Source organism: Chelonoidis abingdonii, chromosome 1, assembly GCF_003597395.2.
Source record: "Chelonoidis abingdonii isolate Lonesome George chromosome 1, CheloAbing_2.0, whole genome shotgun sequence".
Lineage (NCBI taxonomy): Eukaryota > Metazoa > Chordata > Testudines > Testudinidae > Chelonoidis > Chelonoidis abingdonii.
Window position 1 is genome coordinate 359,067,336 of NC_133769.1, and position 17,131 is coordinate 359,084,466.

Here is a 17,131-nt window from a genome sequence, read left to right on the forward strand (position 1 = left end):
GAAAACTACTTGCAGCCCAGTATAAAAAACAAGCGCTCAGAAATCATCCAGCTTGGTGCCTTTTAATGTATAATAAAGTCCAGGCCCATAAAGGTCCAGACCCAGAATTTAAACATTACAAACATCTTTTATATGAAATTTTAAATAAGACAATTATGACATATTCTGAATGTAAAACCCCATGCCGTTTGGTGATGAAACATTGAGTTTTACATTCTGGGTAAGTCCTTTGGAGTAATAAGGGTTGATTACCCTTTTTCCCCTAAATAAGCCATGGGGCAATAATCTATGCCTCTTTTAGAGGTCATGACTTTTTCTTGAACTCTTATGACACGGGGTTTACTGTGCGTGTGCATAAAAGTAAAACTCCAGGGCAATATATGATCCTCTGATGATTACTTGAATAATTCACCAAAAACTGGGTCTTATAGATAACAAAGAATGAATTAAATAGGAAGCTGCAATATGGGGTATCTGAGAATATATGGTAAGACTTGAAAAAAACAGAGAACCCATTTGTGTGGATAGGAAAGGAAATGTAAGGGGTAAGATTTCAGAAAAGCCACTGCTATGTTCAGCTTTGACGTTCTTGCTCTTCCATGTGGAAGCAGCTATCATCTAGTCCCAATCTGCATCATATGTCTAGAGTGCTTGCTGAGAGGTATCATCATTTGCAGCTTCATCTGAGGCCATTCTCATTTGTGAAGGTAATATGACAAGTGTTTCCTAAAAACTGTTCTAGAGACCAATTTCGCAGAAGTGTATGTTCATATGCAGTAAATTAACTATTTAAGGATTATAACTTATCACTGGAGTTTTCTTTTATATTTTTTCAATATTGTAAGATGCTGAATATTACAATATTTTAAATGGAATGGAATTCATAAGAAAAGTATTGCCTGAATATCCGTGAAGACTTCCTGACATCGAGTTTCTTTAGAAGTGGCATTATCTGCTCAATGAAGTGCTGAAAACCCCATTGCTTGAGATGCTTACCACTAAATTGAACAAAGGACTAGATAGATGACTACTCTCTCTAGCAATTTATCTCTAATTTCTACAGTTCTGCTTTAACAACACTTGCCACTCATCTTTAACATTTATATTTATCTGGCAAATAATAATGCTCGCTCATGCCATTAATTCACAAAGTAAGGCTTCTTTTAGTTATATGACAGACATGCCAGCATGGATGAGACCAGTTTAGTAGCTCCTTAATGAATTGCGTACTCCAGTGGATGTGCACACAATTCACGTCAACTTTGCCATCTCCTATTTGACGGAAAAGCAGCATCTAGGGTTTACCCTGATAAATCAATATGCATTTTAACAGCTTCCTAATTCTGTGTTCTTCTGTGGTTCTAGGCAATTCAGAGAGGGTTTATTTGTGTCTGTACACGTAAACAATCCAGAGTTAAGGCTTAACATCCTGGTACCATCAACTGTTCCATGAAAAGACATGTTTCATCTTTCCATAAAACCCTGCAAATAAGTGATTTTGGAGGTTCTGAAGTTTGTACGGATCAGAGTGTTTAGGCAGTTTTTTCAACATTGCCTAGAACAGTGGTCCCCAACCTTTTTGGCTGGCGGGCACCAGCCGAAGGGCCACTGCGGCGGTGGAGCACCCACCAAAATGCCGCTGAATTTCGATGGCATTTCGGCGGCGACGCCTCTCGATGACGTCGCTTGCCATCGACAAGCGACGTCATCGAGAGGGGTCACCGCCAAAATTCGGGAGCGACGCCTCTCGATGATGTCACTTGTTGATGCCAAGTGGCGTCAGTGAGAGGCGTCCCTGCCAAAATGCTGCTGTGGCATTTCGGCGGGTGCTGTCCCGGGGGCCAGGATGCGGGCGCATTAAGATGTCCCAGGGGGCACCTCATTGGGGACCCTGGCCTAGAAAATAGCTTTAGAACTTGTTACCTGCCAAGAGGTGCAAACTGATTCTAATCTGTTACTTTGTTTCCACAGATTCTGTTGTGTGACTCTTGTGACAGTGGATACCACACAGCCTGCCTTCGACCCCCATTGATGATAATCCCAGATGGAGAGTGGTTCTGCCCACCTTGCCAACATGTATGCTTTCTAGTTGACTAGTTTTCATCTCTGCTAGATGTTGTGGAGAATCATTGTTTGATTAACAAAAACTATTTCTGGTAACCATCTTTCTCAGTTAAAAAATAACCTCTCATTTGGGATGCATTGCCTCAACCAGCCCCCTGCTCTGTTATTAAACCGAGGTGGAGATAACCTTTTCCTCACGCTTTTTTCATTCTTTTTTTCATTATGAGTAGATGTCTATTGTACTGCTTAACAAATCAGTTCTTTCCTACCTTTGCAAAGGTTGCATCAAGGTAACAGTAGAATTGGAAATATTCATTCTCTTCATTTTTCCTGTAAGAAAGACTGAATGTGGGAAGTGTGGCACTAGTCAAGGAAGCAGGAACATAAGAACATAAGAACGGCCGTACCGGGTCAGACCAAAGGTCCATGTAGCCCAGTGTCTATCTACCAACAGTGGCCAATGCCAGGTGCCCCAGAGGGAGTGAAGCTAACAGGCAATGATCAAGTGATCTCTCCTGCCATCCATCTGCATGCTCTGATGAACAGAGGCTAGGGACACCATTCTTTACCCTTCCTGGCTAATAGCCATTTATGGACTTAGCCATCATGAATTTATCCAGTTCCCTTTTAAACATTGTTATAGTCCCAGCCTTCACAACCTTCTTAGGTAAGGAGTTCCACAAGTTGACTGTGCGCTGAGTTGTGAAGAAGAACTTCCTTTTATTTGTTTTTAAACCTGCTACCTATTAATTTCATTTGGTGACCCCTGTTCTTGTATTATGGGAATAAGTATCCACTTTCTCCACATCTCTCATGATTTTATATACCTCTATCATATCCCCCCTTAGTCTCCTCTTTTCCAAGCTGAAAAGGCCTAGCCTCTTTAATCTTTCCTCGTATGGGACCCTCTCCAAACCCCTGATCATCGAGAGGCGTCCCCACCAAAATGCTGCTGTGGCATTTTGGCGAGTGCTCTCCCAGGGGTCAGGAGCTCTGATTGAAACCCACTTCCTTTCCCAGACCTACTTGCTTAGAACCTGGTTAGAACATGCAGCCGGTTGCCTGTAGCAAGCCAGCAGGAGCATGTTTGTGACATGCCAGTCGGTCTCTGCTGAGAGCGAGTGCTGTCACTGCCTAGCAGCAGGCAAATTTCAGTGCTTCCTCTGAGGCTAGATGCTACTAAAAGATATTTCAATGCAAACACATGGCTGCTCTTCATGTGAAATAGAAGGTGCAAAAATAGTGAGTTCTGCAGGGTAGAGGCCTGGAGTTTTAAAGGCCATAGTGTGACTAATACTTTTCCTGCGGCAGTGATTGGGGAAGAATTAGGTACATTATAGAGGCAGCCTGGTGGATCTCATACCCCAACTTTGGTTCCGAAACAGCTAGATCACTTGCATGTCACAAGGCAGGGCTGCTGCTATGCAAGAGGAGATCCTGATCAGTGATGATGTATAGTTGTATTGTGCATTAAAATTTGCCTGTTTCTGTGGTTTTAAGTATTTTTTTTAATTTAAATAATTAACAGGTTGAAATCGTAAGAATTTTTTCTTTACAAATGAAGTTAGAAGTGCTACTTGTACCTGATTATATATAAAGCACCTCCCCACCAAGGTGCTAAGGGCACTGTTGACTAATTCCTAGTAAGTACATAATAAGAAAAAACCCCCACCTAAAACTGCAAAAAAAGACTAACAGAAAGTATATGGTCAGAGAGGAGGAATGGATGAGAGAGAACAAATCACATCAGCAAAAGAGAAGTTTTAAATGTGATCAAAGGGGAAAGGTTCTACAGTGATTGCAATAAAAAACACTTTTGGGGAGAACTTTTGCACATGTAACAAGTATAATGGGAAAAGGCAGGTCTCCTGTTGAAGAGCAAAGCAAGTTCTTATAGGGGCCACTTGTAACAAAGATCAGCTCAGTTGCTGACCTAAGACATAATGTTAGAATCCCTACAAAGCAGGTGATATATCTGTCAGTAATAGCCACCTATGTGATGACTTGATTATTATCTTGATATTAGATGTGGATAACTTTTTTTTTTATAAAAAGCACCACAGTAGTAATCAATAAATGGAAACTTAGTGCTATGTGTTTTCCAATGAAATCATTAAAATGAAAGTTTACAATCTAAAAAGATAAAAAATAAATGAAGTGTGGGAAAGAGGACTAAAATGCACTATGTATGTATATAAATAAAATAAAATACAAACTACCTCCCAATTACCTTTCCGCTAACTATACAGATTAAAATAAAAAACAGGGAATCAGTTAGAAGTATGTTTATTCTAAACACTCCTCTTTAATACGCAACTGGGCAGACTGTTTTCTACAATAGTTACCTCTCACCAGAAGGGTTTATCTCTCTAGCAAAAAGTATTGAAATTTGTGCTAAAGTCTACCTTAAATTTAGAAGACTGAACCTTCACTACGTGCCATGTTCTTGCCTGGTGGTATTCCAACAGAAGTAATATTGTGTTCTTCTTCGAGTGCTTGCTTATATCCATTCCAGTTAGGTGTGCACGCGCGTCGCGTGCACATTCGCCGGAGAAACTTTTACCCTAGCAACACTCGGTGGGCCGGCAGGTCGCCCCCTGGAGTGGCGCCGGTATGGCGCCTATTATATACCCCTGCCAGCCCGCCCGCTCCTCAGTTCCTTCTTACCGCCCGTGTCGGTCGTTGGAACAGTGGAGCGCGGCATAGCTGACCTCCACCTACCCTAGCGATTGCTCATTCTTTAGCTTTAGTGTACATAGTTCTTTTTTCTCTAGTTCGTTGTTATTTACTGTTAGTATAATTGTAGTTAGTGTATATAGTTAGAGGATCGGGGGTTCGCCCCTTCTCCTCCCACGGCACCGGGGCCGATGCCCGGTTCCCCGGGCTTCAAACCCTGTGCCGATCTGCCGTTCGCCCGATGCCCAACAGGCAGATCCGCACGATTCCTGTTTAAAGTGCTCGGCGAGAGCCATCTATCGGACAGGTGCCGTATCTGTAAGGTCGATTCGCACCGAACCAGAAAGAAAGGTGACTCCCGCTTAAAACAACTTTTGATTGGAGGCAGCTCTAACTCCTCCGTCTCGGCACCGTTCTACGGGCACGGGACAAGTGCTTCGTCTGTTTCTGCACCGGCGAAGGGCACCTCGGCACCCCGTCACCGGCCCAGTCCTCCAGCCGGCACCGCTCCCTCTCCCCGAGGAGCAAGAGACTCAAGGCTCCTGCGGTACCCTCGGTCACGCCGCAGTCAGAGCGCAGCTCCAGGTCGGATCGCCCGGCTCCGCCAGCAGCCGCGGCACCATTGATTCCGGCCTCCCAGGAGCCGTCGAGTCCGGTGCCGCTTAGCTCCCCGGCACGTGCCGCGGTAGAGCTCATTGTCCCGACTACGCCTGAGACCTACTCCAAGGCGAGGGACTTGATCGCTCTTTCAGAGCCTGAGCTGCCCCACCCCCCGGCACCGCCGGTGCGGGTTATTCAGTCGCTGGGCAAGCCTGCCATGATGCGACCACCGTCTCTGGGCACCAAGGAGCCCCGCCGATCTCGTTCGGGATCCCGTGAATGTTCCCGGCTCCGGCACCGATCGCGTTCTCGGCACTGATCACGATCCTGATGCCGCTCGCAGTCCCGGCACCGTTCTCCATCCCGGTGCCGGTCGTACTCGCGGCACCGGACCAGATCCCGGTCTCCATCTTACAGTCGGCACTGCTCCAGATCCCGGCACCGCCGAGCCTCTCGCAGCCGATCCAGGCATGTCGATGTTTGGCACCAGTCGACCTCCCGTCACCGCGCTGGTCGTAGGTCCCGGTCCCGCTCTTCACATCGCCACGGTTCCCGGTACTGTTCGCCGGCACCGCGAAGGGACGCTTACTATGGACGCACTGACACGGTCCAATCTGCCTCAGCTTCCCCGTGGCCATCCCATCATGCATCCGCCTCCCCATATGCAGACTCTACATCTTATGGAGAATCGGACACTCGGGCACACCAAGACGAGGGGCCACCTCAGTGGTCTTTTTGGACACCCTGGGCCTACCACCAAGCCCAGGGTGAACCATTGGCCCAGTCACACTCTGGACGTTCTGAACGCCGGGCACTGGAGGCCACAATCAGTAGACCACCCCCTGCTGATACAGAGATGGGTGACATACAAGCTCCGGAACAGCCTGATGCTCCGGAGGCGGAGGCCCACCAGGATGCCGCCTCGGTCCAGGACCCGCTCATTCCGGGGTTGTCGTCATCGTCTTCCCCGGATGAGGCGGTGGCGGGCACATCCTCGCCGGGGCCTCCCCCTATCGATCTGAGGGCGCACCAGGACCTTTTGAGGCGCATAGCCCAAAATATAAACCTCCTGATGGAGGAAGTCCCTGAGGTGGAGGACCCTGTGGTTAGCATTCTCTCAGCGGAGGCGCCTACCAGGGTGGCCCTCCCATTCATCAGATCCATCCAGGCCAGAGCCGACTCCATCTGGCAAACTCCGGCGTTCTTCCACCGTCGGCAGGGAACGAAAGCTTATATGGTGCCATCCACGGGGTTACGAATACCTGTATGTGACCAGCCTGTCGTTTGGTGGTGCAGTCAGTAATGAGCGGAGCGGCACAGCAAACAAGCGCCTCCAAGTCTAAGGAGGCCAAAGTATTAGGACTGTGGCTGAAAAATTACTCTGCTGGAGGACTTCAGCTCCGTGTGGCAAACCAGTCAGGCCCTCTTAGCGTTACTCCTTAACTGGAGGCGGTCGGCAAGTTCATGGAGGTTATCCGCAAGGCTCCCATCAGGAGGTTTACCAGCCTCCTCGCGAGGGAAGGAGGATTTCGCTGAGAACTCCTGCAAGCGTCGTGGATCGCGGATTCAGCAGCTAGACGGTCGCCTCTGGCATAGCCATGCGGCGCACTTCCTGGTTGCAGGGTGTCGGCTACCGCCGGAGGTTGCAGCAACCATACAGGACTTGCCATTTTGATACACGGCCTCTTCTTGCAGAATACAGATCTAGACTACAAAGTCTAAAGGAAATAGGGTTATCATGCGGTCACTTTGGATGATTACCCCTCAAATCAAGCGGTCATTCCGCCCTCAACTCAGCGCCCCTTACCCTCGCCTCTGCAGCGACAGGACTTTACTCCGCAGGCGTGTGCCGTGTTCACCCGCAGGTGGCAATCGGGCCCTCCGTCGGGCAATACGCGGGCCCCGCCAATTCACTTGGGACCCAGTCCAATTTTTTGAAGGTGCCCGAGGCAGAACAAAGTTCCTCTCCGGATCCGCTCAGTTTTCACCGGCTTTCCGTGTTTCCTTGGGTGTACCCACCTAATACGGATGTTGGGTCCTGCGTACGGTGGAACATTGGATACCGTCTCAATTTCTCTTCTCGCCTCCCTTCCGCCCTCCCTCCTCGCCCGTTTCCCTTCAGGGACCCCTCTCACGAGCATCGCTCTGGCGGAGGTCACACAAGCTTCCTCTCAGTCGGGCCATACAGGAGTATTGGGGAGCTCAAGGGCAAGGGGTTCTTTCCGTTATTTCCTGTCCCAAGGCAAAGGAGGTCTTCGGCCCATCCTAGGATCCTGCGCTGAGTGAACCAATTACATCAGAAGTTCAAGTTCCGATGGGTGTGCCTGGGGACCATCATTCCCTCCCTGGATTCCGGGCGATTGGTGTACGCCGCTCCTCGACATGAGGGACGCATATTTTCCAGTATTGCATTTAGCCCTCCACAGGAGTACCTGCGTTTCGTGGTGGATCGGTTCTTGACTAATTCTACTGTCTCCCTTTGTCTTTCGTCGCCCCGGGTCTTCACGAAATGTATGGCGGTTGTCGCCGCTTTCCTCCGCCGTCGTTCGCATCACGTGTTCCCTACCTGGACTGATGGCTTATCAGGGACCTCAAGGCTCAGGTCACAGCCAGTTGTCGACACCTATAGAAAAACTATTCGCCGGTGGGGATGATCGTCAATTGGACAAGCTCCACCACTTTGGTGCAGCAACAGATGGAGAATCCATCGGCAGTGCTGGACTCCGTCCTTTGCGACAAGCCAGCTTCCCCCGCACGATTTCAAGCCATAGTCTTCCCTGGTCCAGAGCCTGCAGAGGGTTTCCATAGCTCCGCCCGTACTTGCCTGGCCCTTCTTAGGACACATGGCCGCCATGTGTTGCCTCGTTACAAAGTACGCAATATGTGATGCGCCCGCTGCAAGCCTGGTGGCTTCGGTTTACGCGCCGAACAGGGCGCCTTAGATATGATTGTAACGATCCCACCGGGAGTTCCTCTAGCTCCCTGACTTGGTGGAAAGAGTTGCCGCTGGTGGTTGTGCGGCCTGCCTTCCCATCCTCAGCCCGTCTTGTGTCCTAACAACGGACGCATCTGCGCTGGGCTGGGGCGCACACCTGGGCACCGGTGCACCACAGGCCTTTGGTACCCCACAAGCTGGCTCTACATATCAATGTTAGGGAGCTCAGGCGGCAGTACGGCCTGGGCGTTTGGCCCAGCGTTCCTCAGCTCTACAGCGCGTTGTGTTGCGGGTATTCGGGAACACGCGCCATGTATGTATGTCAACAAGCGGGAGGCACAAAGGTCATTTCTTCCTGTGTCGGGAAGCGATCACTTTTGTGGAATATTTTGTGTAGCCCACTCCATTGGACCTGGTGGCCTCCTTTCCTCCTGGGGGTCCGGAACACGCTCCACAGATCACCGTCAGGTCTTTCCTTGCACACTCATCGATGTCTCGTTCGGAGGTTCCTCCACTCAATCTTCGGAGGTGGGGCTTTCCCCAGATCGACCTGTTTGCCCGCCAAGTAAACAGGGAGATGCCGGTGTTCTGTTCCCGTGCAGGGTCGCTCCAGGCGTCCTGTCGGACGCTCTTATGATCCCTGGTCAGGGTCGCCTTTGTTTGCTTTTCCCCCAGTTTCCCCGTCCACAGAGTATTGTGTCCAGGCGCGCCCGCCTCTCCTATCGCGCCAGGCTTGGCGAGACCGCACTGTACCTCGCCTGCTCGACCTGATCCTGTCGGGACCCGATACCCCCCGCTTGGGGCCGGTTATCCACAGCAGCTTCGGCAGCTTTCTTACCGCGACTGCAGTCCCTCCACCTGCACTGCCTAGTGGTCCGTTAGCTAGCTGTTTCCAGTGATGACTGTCGCGTAAGCTGCCAGTGTTGCTTGGTCAGAGCTCGCCACACTCGCGAGTCGACATTCTCGAATGGAAGCGCTTACTGCTCTGTGTGCTCAGCATGTTCACTCCTTCATGCTCTTGTTCAATCTACACTCCATCTGGATTATTTGTGGTCCCTTCCAGGTAGCGTGGCTGACTCTTTGCTGCGAGATCTCACCTCGCGCCTACTACTTCCATCCGGGGCAAGCTGGCATTTTACCCATTTCTTTTCCACGTGTGTTCCAGTTCTTCAAGGGCTTGGAACGGTTAACCTCAGGTCAAGCCCCCTACCCCTACCTGGGACCTTATACCTTTTCTAGTTTAAGGTTCAGGGGCCCCCTTCGAGCCTTGGCCACATGTTCGCTGGTGTACTGTCCTGGAAAAGGCTTTCTAGTGCCATTACCTCGGCTCGGGTGTTTCGGAACTCCGCGCACTGACTGTGGGATTCCCTATTACGCCTTCCATAAGGACAGTACAGCTGCGCCTCACCCGGCTTCCTCCCAGATCGTCTCACCTTCACGTGAACCAGGGACATCTTATTTGCCAGTCGTTTCTTCCCAAACCCACGTGTCGAGACGTTGAGCAACGGGCTTCCATACCTTGGACGGTTGCCGGAAGGTCGTCGCGTTCTACATCGAGCGGACCAAGCCCTTCGTCTATCAACCGACAACTTCTTGTAGCGTGGCGGGCGTATGAGAGGCAGGGCAGATCTCTCTCAGCGCATCGCATCTTGGGTCACGTCCTGTATCCGAGCTTGCTATGACTTGGCTCAGGTCCAGCCAGGCCACCTCAACGCCCACTCTACGCGAGCTCAGGCCTCGTCTACTGCCTTCTTGGCGCATGTTCCTGTGCAGGAAATCTGCCGTGCAGCCACCTGGTCTTCTGTCCACACCTTCGTGAACCATTACGCATTGGTCCAACATTCCAGAGACGACGACGCCTTCGGCTCGGCGGTCTTGCATTCCACTATGTCTCTCTCCGACCCCACCGCCTAGGTACAAAGGTGAGTAACCGTCTTTTACTACACCACTGAAGTCTCTGGCAGAGATTAAATTAACATAATAATCTTGGCTGTATACAGGAAAATGCAAAGAAAACTATGAATTTAGTTTTAAATATTCCACATGTAGACACTTATCCCTATTCCAGCTAACACTAAGGAAAATGTGAAAACAGTGCATTAAGTGTCTGAATAAACTGATTAATGAAAGTATTTGCTTACACAAGAAACTGATACTGTATATTATCCCCTCAGAAATTACTCTGTGAGAAGTTAGAAGAACAATTGCAAGATCTGGATGTTGTCTTGAAAAAGAAGGAGCGGGCAGAGCGCAGGTACTGAAACCTAGTTGATTGTGTTCACAAACAGCTCACAGTGAGTTGCTAGGCAGAGGCGGAAGCAATTGATCAAGCGTTAAGTGGACCTGGATAAGTGTGTTAATGAGACCTTGAGCTGATAAATTTGTTTTTGATTAATCCCATGAATTTCCTATTAATCAGGAAGTTTACTGCTGGCAGCAAATCTGGATATGCTTACAGGAGGATAAAACAGAAGTCCAGTAGTTGAAGATGAGGGGATGGTGTTTACTAAGGTTCAGTCATGGCTTCTGAATATAGTTTGGTCCTGCCTACGCTTGCAGTTAAATAATTTTCAGCACTGGTTCATCTGCACCCTTTGCTAAGACAGTCAGCAATGTGTAAATTTCCTAGTGTAGGCAAGTTCTGAATCACCTGACTTGGATACAGAAGTTTCTGATGTGAGGTGCCTTACAGACTCCTGTTGCCTTTTTCACCAAGATTAGTCTGAAATTTCATCTACACTACAGGATCACACTGTTGCATGTTACAGTGGTCTCAGTTTGTAACTTGAGATGGAGCTCTGTGTCCATCTTAGCTATCATCCTGGTTAGTGTAAATCAACACTGTGTGTCCACAAACAGTCTTCCAACTGTTGCAGTAACAGTGCATCGTGCATAGCAGTCCCACAGTTCCCAGCACAGATATCTGAAACAGGTTTGTGAGTAGCAATCCACAGTTGGGAGAGGTGGAGTATTTCTTAAAACATTAACTGTGTGCCTTTAAAAATCAACTTTAACACATGCATAGTAAAGAAATTTTGATTCTCTTTTTATTTACGATATTTTATGTGTTTCAAGTCAGAGCCATGGCTTTCTGTTTTGTCTGTTTTTTGTAAAATGGGTTTTGTATTAGTTATATTAATGCAACATTAACAGTTGAAAACTTTAAAAGGTGGGAAATACAGAAAAGTTCAGGTTCCTCCTAACAGTGTCAACTCTTCTACATAGCTTATGTATAGTATTTTTGCATTCCTAAATGTTCAAGTATCACACACTTTATTAATGCTATCAGACTTGTCGTCTTCATCGCCACTCAGTCTATCTTCCTTTTTAAATTTGCAGCCTAAGTGTTGCATTATTGTTGGTTTTGTAATTTTTACAGAACAGCATGCTGTTCAAATGTTACGTCTGTTTATATGGTGAAAATTACTATAAGAACAAACGTTCAATGGTCTGATCCTCCAGCCAAAATAGTCTAGTTTCCTCTTTTGCATTTGATTTTTTGCTGCTTTTTGAAGCCTATGATCTCTATTGGTAGGAGAGACAGGGCAGTAAACTTGATGGCACAATTTTCTAATCTGGCAGGAGTCCAGTGCTGCTTCATTGTGGTGTGTTCCAGGGTAATCATGGTGAAGAGGGTAGAAATCATGACACAGTGATGTTGGAAAAAGTCTAAAGTCCTGGTTTTTATCACAGTACAAGTACAGTTCTTAGCTAAAATGGGAAAATAAAGGTTATTTTGGGCGCAAGAGCAGACAGGTGTTAAGACAGTATTTGCTGTACCAGAGCTCAACTATATAAACCTATGTTAGCTCTTCATGTTTTTTAGTCTTTTCCTTTGGTGGAAAAAGAACCCCCTAATGAAATTAAAGCTCTCACTAAGAGTACAATGGTCTGATCCTTTGTATCACTGCAGTGACATTGCTAAGTCTCCTAATTTTGATTATTTCCCATGCAACCCAGGGTTTAACTTGGCGACGTTCAAGGTTCTCATTGAAATTGGTTTAGCTATTCAGCAACACGTCCATACACATCCCCAAATGGCAGATTATGACTAATTTATTTTTAATGAAAACCATGGTGGCAATAACAGTTGTGCCAAAAATGTAGACTTGGGTCAAAATCTTTTTCCTTCTACTCCAGGCTTACTGAATTTCAGGTTTTTCATTTATACACCTACTAACATTTATAACCATGTCCTGCCATCAGATGGAAGCAGAGGACACTGAAGATTTTGCTGATACTGTTTTGCATTTAAATCAGGGGTTCTCAAACCTTGTCAGAGGGTGCACCATATCTTTTGATAGTGTCTTCTGGGACAACTTTCCAGTTCCTGGTCACCTCATAACCCATGCCCAGTCTCATGGATTGCCTCCTCTCATTCATAATATCATATCATCCCTGTGGCAACTGCTGCAGTTAGTTACACAGAAAAATAATAAAAACGAGTCCTTCTGGCACCTTAGAGACTAACAAATTTATTTGGGCATAAGCTTTTGTGGGATATAACCCATTTCATCAGGTGCATGGAGTGGAAAATACAGTAAGTAGATATAAACATACAGCACATGAAAAGATGGGAGTTGCCTACCAAGTGGCAGGGGGCCAGTGCTAACGAGGCCAATTCAGTTAGGGTGGATGTGGCCCATCCCAAGAGTTGACAAGAAGTGGTGAATATCAACAGAGGGGACATTTTATTTTTTTGTGCTCGCCCCGCCCCCCTCCCAGTCCTTTTCTCGCCTTATTCTGCTGTCTCCAGCCGTCATGCCAATTCCTCCAGCATTCTCTCCGGTTTCTCGCTGCACATTCTTCCTCTCCTCTGCAATCCCTGGCACGCGACGGGCCTTGAGGATTCCCCTGCGATTTTACAACAATTGCCACCCCACCTCACTCTCAGCCTGACAGTACCACGCGATCCACTTCCTGACACTCAAGATGTCAAGAAGCGCGGATCACATAAACGCCACCCTATATGGCAACTACTGATTCTATACTTACTCCTTGCTCAGCTTTCATCCCGCACATCACACACTCCATTGTCTCCAGCCATCTCTACGAGACAACACTTTGGCGCAATCCCTTGACGAGGCACACAGACAAGATCTCTGTCAAGCATTCTTACTACACTACCCGCTGGGGAAGTGAGAGAGATGAAGGCCGCAAGGTACCAGTTCCCTACTACGAACAGGCCCACAAAGAAAGTAACAGAGCCCTGCATCCCAAACATATTTCCTCTGTGTATTCTCCCTTTTGTCAACTGTTGGGAATGGGCCACCAGTCCATCTCATTGCAATGGCTGTTTCACCTGCCCCACCCGCCTTGCAGCTGCCCTCTTTTCATGTGCTGTATATTTTACCTGCGTGCTGTCTTTTCTGCTCTTACATCCGATGAAGTGGGTTCTCCAAGGAAAGCCCTTAGGCTGACCTATCTTGGTTAGTCTCTAAGGTGCACAAGGATTCTCATTGTTTTTACCTGATACGACTCACACGCTTACCCGCTCTGAAATAATAGGACGAGAATCTGTGTAGTAGGTTCTTTTAATGCGTCCTTAACAGTTGGAGAGTTAACGAAGCCCGTTGCATCTCGTGCAGGCAGTTGAGAATCTAGTTTTAATGTTGTCCTTCATTTGTCTCCTTGGTAGGACAGTACGCTATTCATCTGCCTGTCTAATAGACGTTTTAGTAAACATTTGCAGGTCCATCCTTATGCCTATTTTTTATCCCTATTTCTCTACCAATCTTTGGTTCTGGATTGTCGATGGATCAGTATTGAGACCCTCTTGGTAGAAACCCTGGTTGTTTTACTCTTCACTCCCTTGTGTACTTGCTTTTTTTTGCTTCAGCAGGAATAAGTGAACGATGGCAATAATCCGTACGAAGAAAATGTGATTTTAAAGCTTTTAATTCTGTTCTCCCTTTGACTTCTTCTCTTGATACAGAGATGTATTTGTTCCATGAACTTTCCCTGTTTAATTGCTAGACAACATGGCTGAAGCAATTTTTCTCTCCATCCACCCAGGTCTCGTCACTACCAAGGGGAGAGATTTCTTTGATTTTAAAGGTTAGGGACTGCGCACGGATAGAACAAATAAGTACTTTCAAATAAAGCCACAAAATGCAGTTGCAGGTTTACCTACAGTCAATACTAAAATGTGACGCAGTGCGCCTCATGCACTACAGCTCTAGGAGAACCATCAGACACACTTAACTTTTTGTCCGCTCCTTTTAAAACAAATGGCTGCTTTTACTAAAAAGATTGGACATATCTTTTTCTGCAATCGGTTCATGAGGTATTAGCGAATGAAGTCTTGTCGATGATGCTGCTAGATGATGATGGAAAATCTCGATCGCTCACCGACAAATGCAACATGGAAACAGTATTGCGCTGGAGCTGTACTCTGTGTTGTGTGTGGTGTGTGTGTCGTCGGATAGTATTATATATGCTATATATGTGTGTGTGTTATCCTTATATGTGCTCCAAACTCACCTACACATATAAGTTTATTGCTATCAGGTATTTGTGCGCTGTGTGTGAACATAGACCTGGACAGTGTGCAATTTATGTGCATGCAGTTGCTTCTGCTACTTGTAATTGACAGTTACAGCCGTCAGGATCTGTTTCAGCTCGATACAACCACAAGTTAGCACTTTGGCCTTATTCTTGCTTTCTATTTTCAGTTCGTACCTCAAGTTATGACACCTTGATGGGTTGTTCGTAACTCTGAATGTCCGACTTCTGCACCGTTATGGTGGATTCTGTCAAACGTTTACAACTGAACATGACTTAAGCAGCTTGACCATTTACTATGCCGAGGAAACATGCTGCTTTTACCATCTAATTTATGACCCGCACAGAACGTTTCCTGCCTTGTCAAACCTTTTTTACCTTCCCTTTATTTTGTTTGTAGTTGACATAACACATGTACTTTACTGGTATTTGCAATTTTTTTTTTTTTTTTTTTTTTTTTTGGTCTCTGCTGCTGCCTGATTGTGCACTTCCAGTTTCAGATATGGTGTGTGGTTGATCAGTCAGTTCGTAACTCTGGTGTTCGTAACTCTGAGGTTCTATTGTAGCAATGCTTCATGGAATACAGTAGCAGGGAGATGAAGAAGAGCTATTAGATTACATCTAATCCATCCCCTGCCAGCATATAATTGCTCTCTACAGTATATTTCTTAGCACATTATATTGTCCGGTCTAGATTTAAATTCCTCAAGAGATGTGGCTTCCCTTGGGAGACTCTTCCACAGCCTAATGGCTCTGTTTTTTTAGATTAGATATTCAGCCATTTCTTTATTTTCTAAAATTTCCTTAATTTTGATCTGTTACTACTAGTTACCCTCCCTCATACCACAGTAACCCATTCCTCTCCTTCCTTGGTGTCTGTTCCCTTCAGACATTTGCAGTTGTCTGAACAGTGTGTAAAGTCACCGGTTTCATATGTAAAGGAAATTGTGATCCTTCAAGACTTAGGAAATAATACACCTGTACCGCAATATAACGCAGTCCTCGGGAGCCAAAAACTTTCACCGCCTTATAGTTGAGACCACATTATATCGGGTATGGTCCGGTATGGCGTACCGGCAAGAGCCAGTACACCGTGCCGGACTGGACCGGCTTTCCCACCAGTGATTTAAAGGGCCTGGTGCTTCAGCTGCTGCGTGGAGCCCCGGACCCTTTAAATCACCACCAGAGCTCCAGCGGCGGAGCTCATTCGGCGATTTAAAGGTCCCAGGGCTCCCCACAGTGGCCAGAGCCTCTGATCCTTTAAATCCCCACCCAAGCCCAGAAGCCAGGCTCAGGTGGGGATTTAAAGGGCCCATGGCTCCACACAAATTCAGATGCAAAGCAGCGGGGCTCAGGCAGCACTTTAAAGGGCCCAGGGCAACCCAGTGCTTTACCATATTATATCCGAATTTGTATTATATCGGATCGTGTTATATTGGGGTAGAGGTGTACCTACTTACTTTATCCAAGGTCTATAAACTTGTATTTTGCAGTGAAACAACTCATAGGGCTGCTTCTGTGGGACTGCATGAATAATTTTGAATGATACTGATTAGATCATTGTTTTAAATCTGTACCATCTTACAAACAGGCTCCTTGTGAACTATTTTTAATTTTCTTTCTCACCCAAGGAAAGAGCGATTGGTGTATGTGGGTATCAGTATTGAGAACATCATCCCACCACAAGTAAGTTCACTCAGCTGTGTTCTATTGTTCTTTCATTTCGTAAATGTGTTTACTGCAATAAGTGACTGACGTCAGTCTGCTCAAAAAAAAAAAGAGATACTAACATAAGATTTGCCTCATTTTTAAAAGGAAACTCTCCACATTGTTTAGTAGTTTCATTTGGTAAAATTTTGAACCTATTGTGTTCATTAAACACATGCTTAAAATTATTTGCTGGCTCAGGGCCTAAATGCAGTTTAGTGTGCTATATTGTAATTTGCTGTTTTGTGTATTGACAATTAAACTAATTTAAGTCCTTTTAGTATATCTAGCTTGGTGAAAAAAATCATTCTTCTTCGAGTGATTGCTCATATCCATTCCAGTAGGTATACGCGCCGCGTGTGCACGCTTGTCGGAAGACTTTTTTACCCTAGCAACTCCAGCGGGCCGGCAGGTCGCCCCCTAGAGTGGCGCCGCCATGGCGGCTGATATATACCCCTGCCGGCCCGCCCGCTCCCCAGTTCCTTCTTACCGCCGTGTCGGTCGTTGGAACTGTGGAGCACGGCATAGCTGTCCTCCACGTCCCTAGCTTCTCCTCGTTGTTCTACTAGTTATATTTAGTGATAGTTATAGTTAGAGTATAGAATATTAGTTTTATAGTCTTATTTACTTGTTGTATATAGTTAG

General features: G+C 46.7%; 1 protein-coding gene across 6 annotated transcripts in view; it reads left to right on the forward strand.

Moving 5' to 3' along the window:
• The window catches only part of RSF1 (remodeling and spacing factor 1), a 161,557-nt gene that overhangs the window by 80,649 nt on the left and 63,777 nt on the right, over positions 1–17,131 (forward strand). For all 6 annotated transcript variants that reach the window (XM_032770875.2, XM_032770877.2, XM_032770876.2 and 3 more), the window contains exons 8-10: positions 1,972–2,076; positions 10,450–10,529; positions 16,411–16,465. In XM_032770875.2, coding sequence (XP_032626766.1) covers positions 1,972–2,076; positions 10,450–10,529; positions 16,411–16,465 — 240 coding nt within the window. The remainder of the gene's footprint in view (positions 1–1,971; positions 2,077–10,449; positions 10,530–16,410; positions 16,466–17,131) is intronic.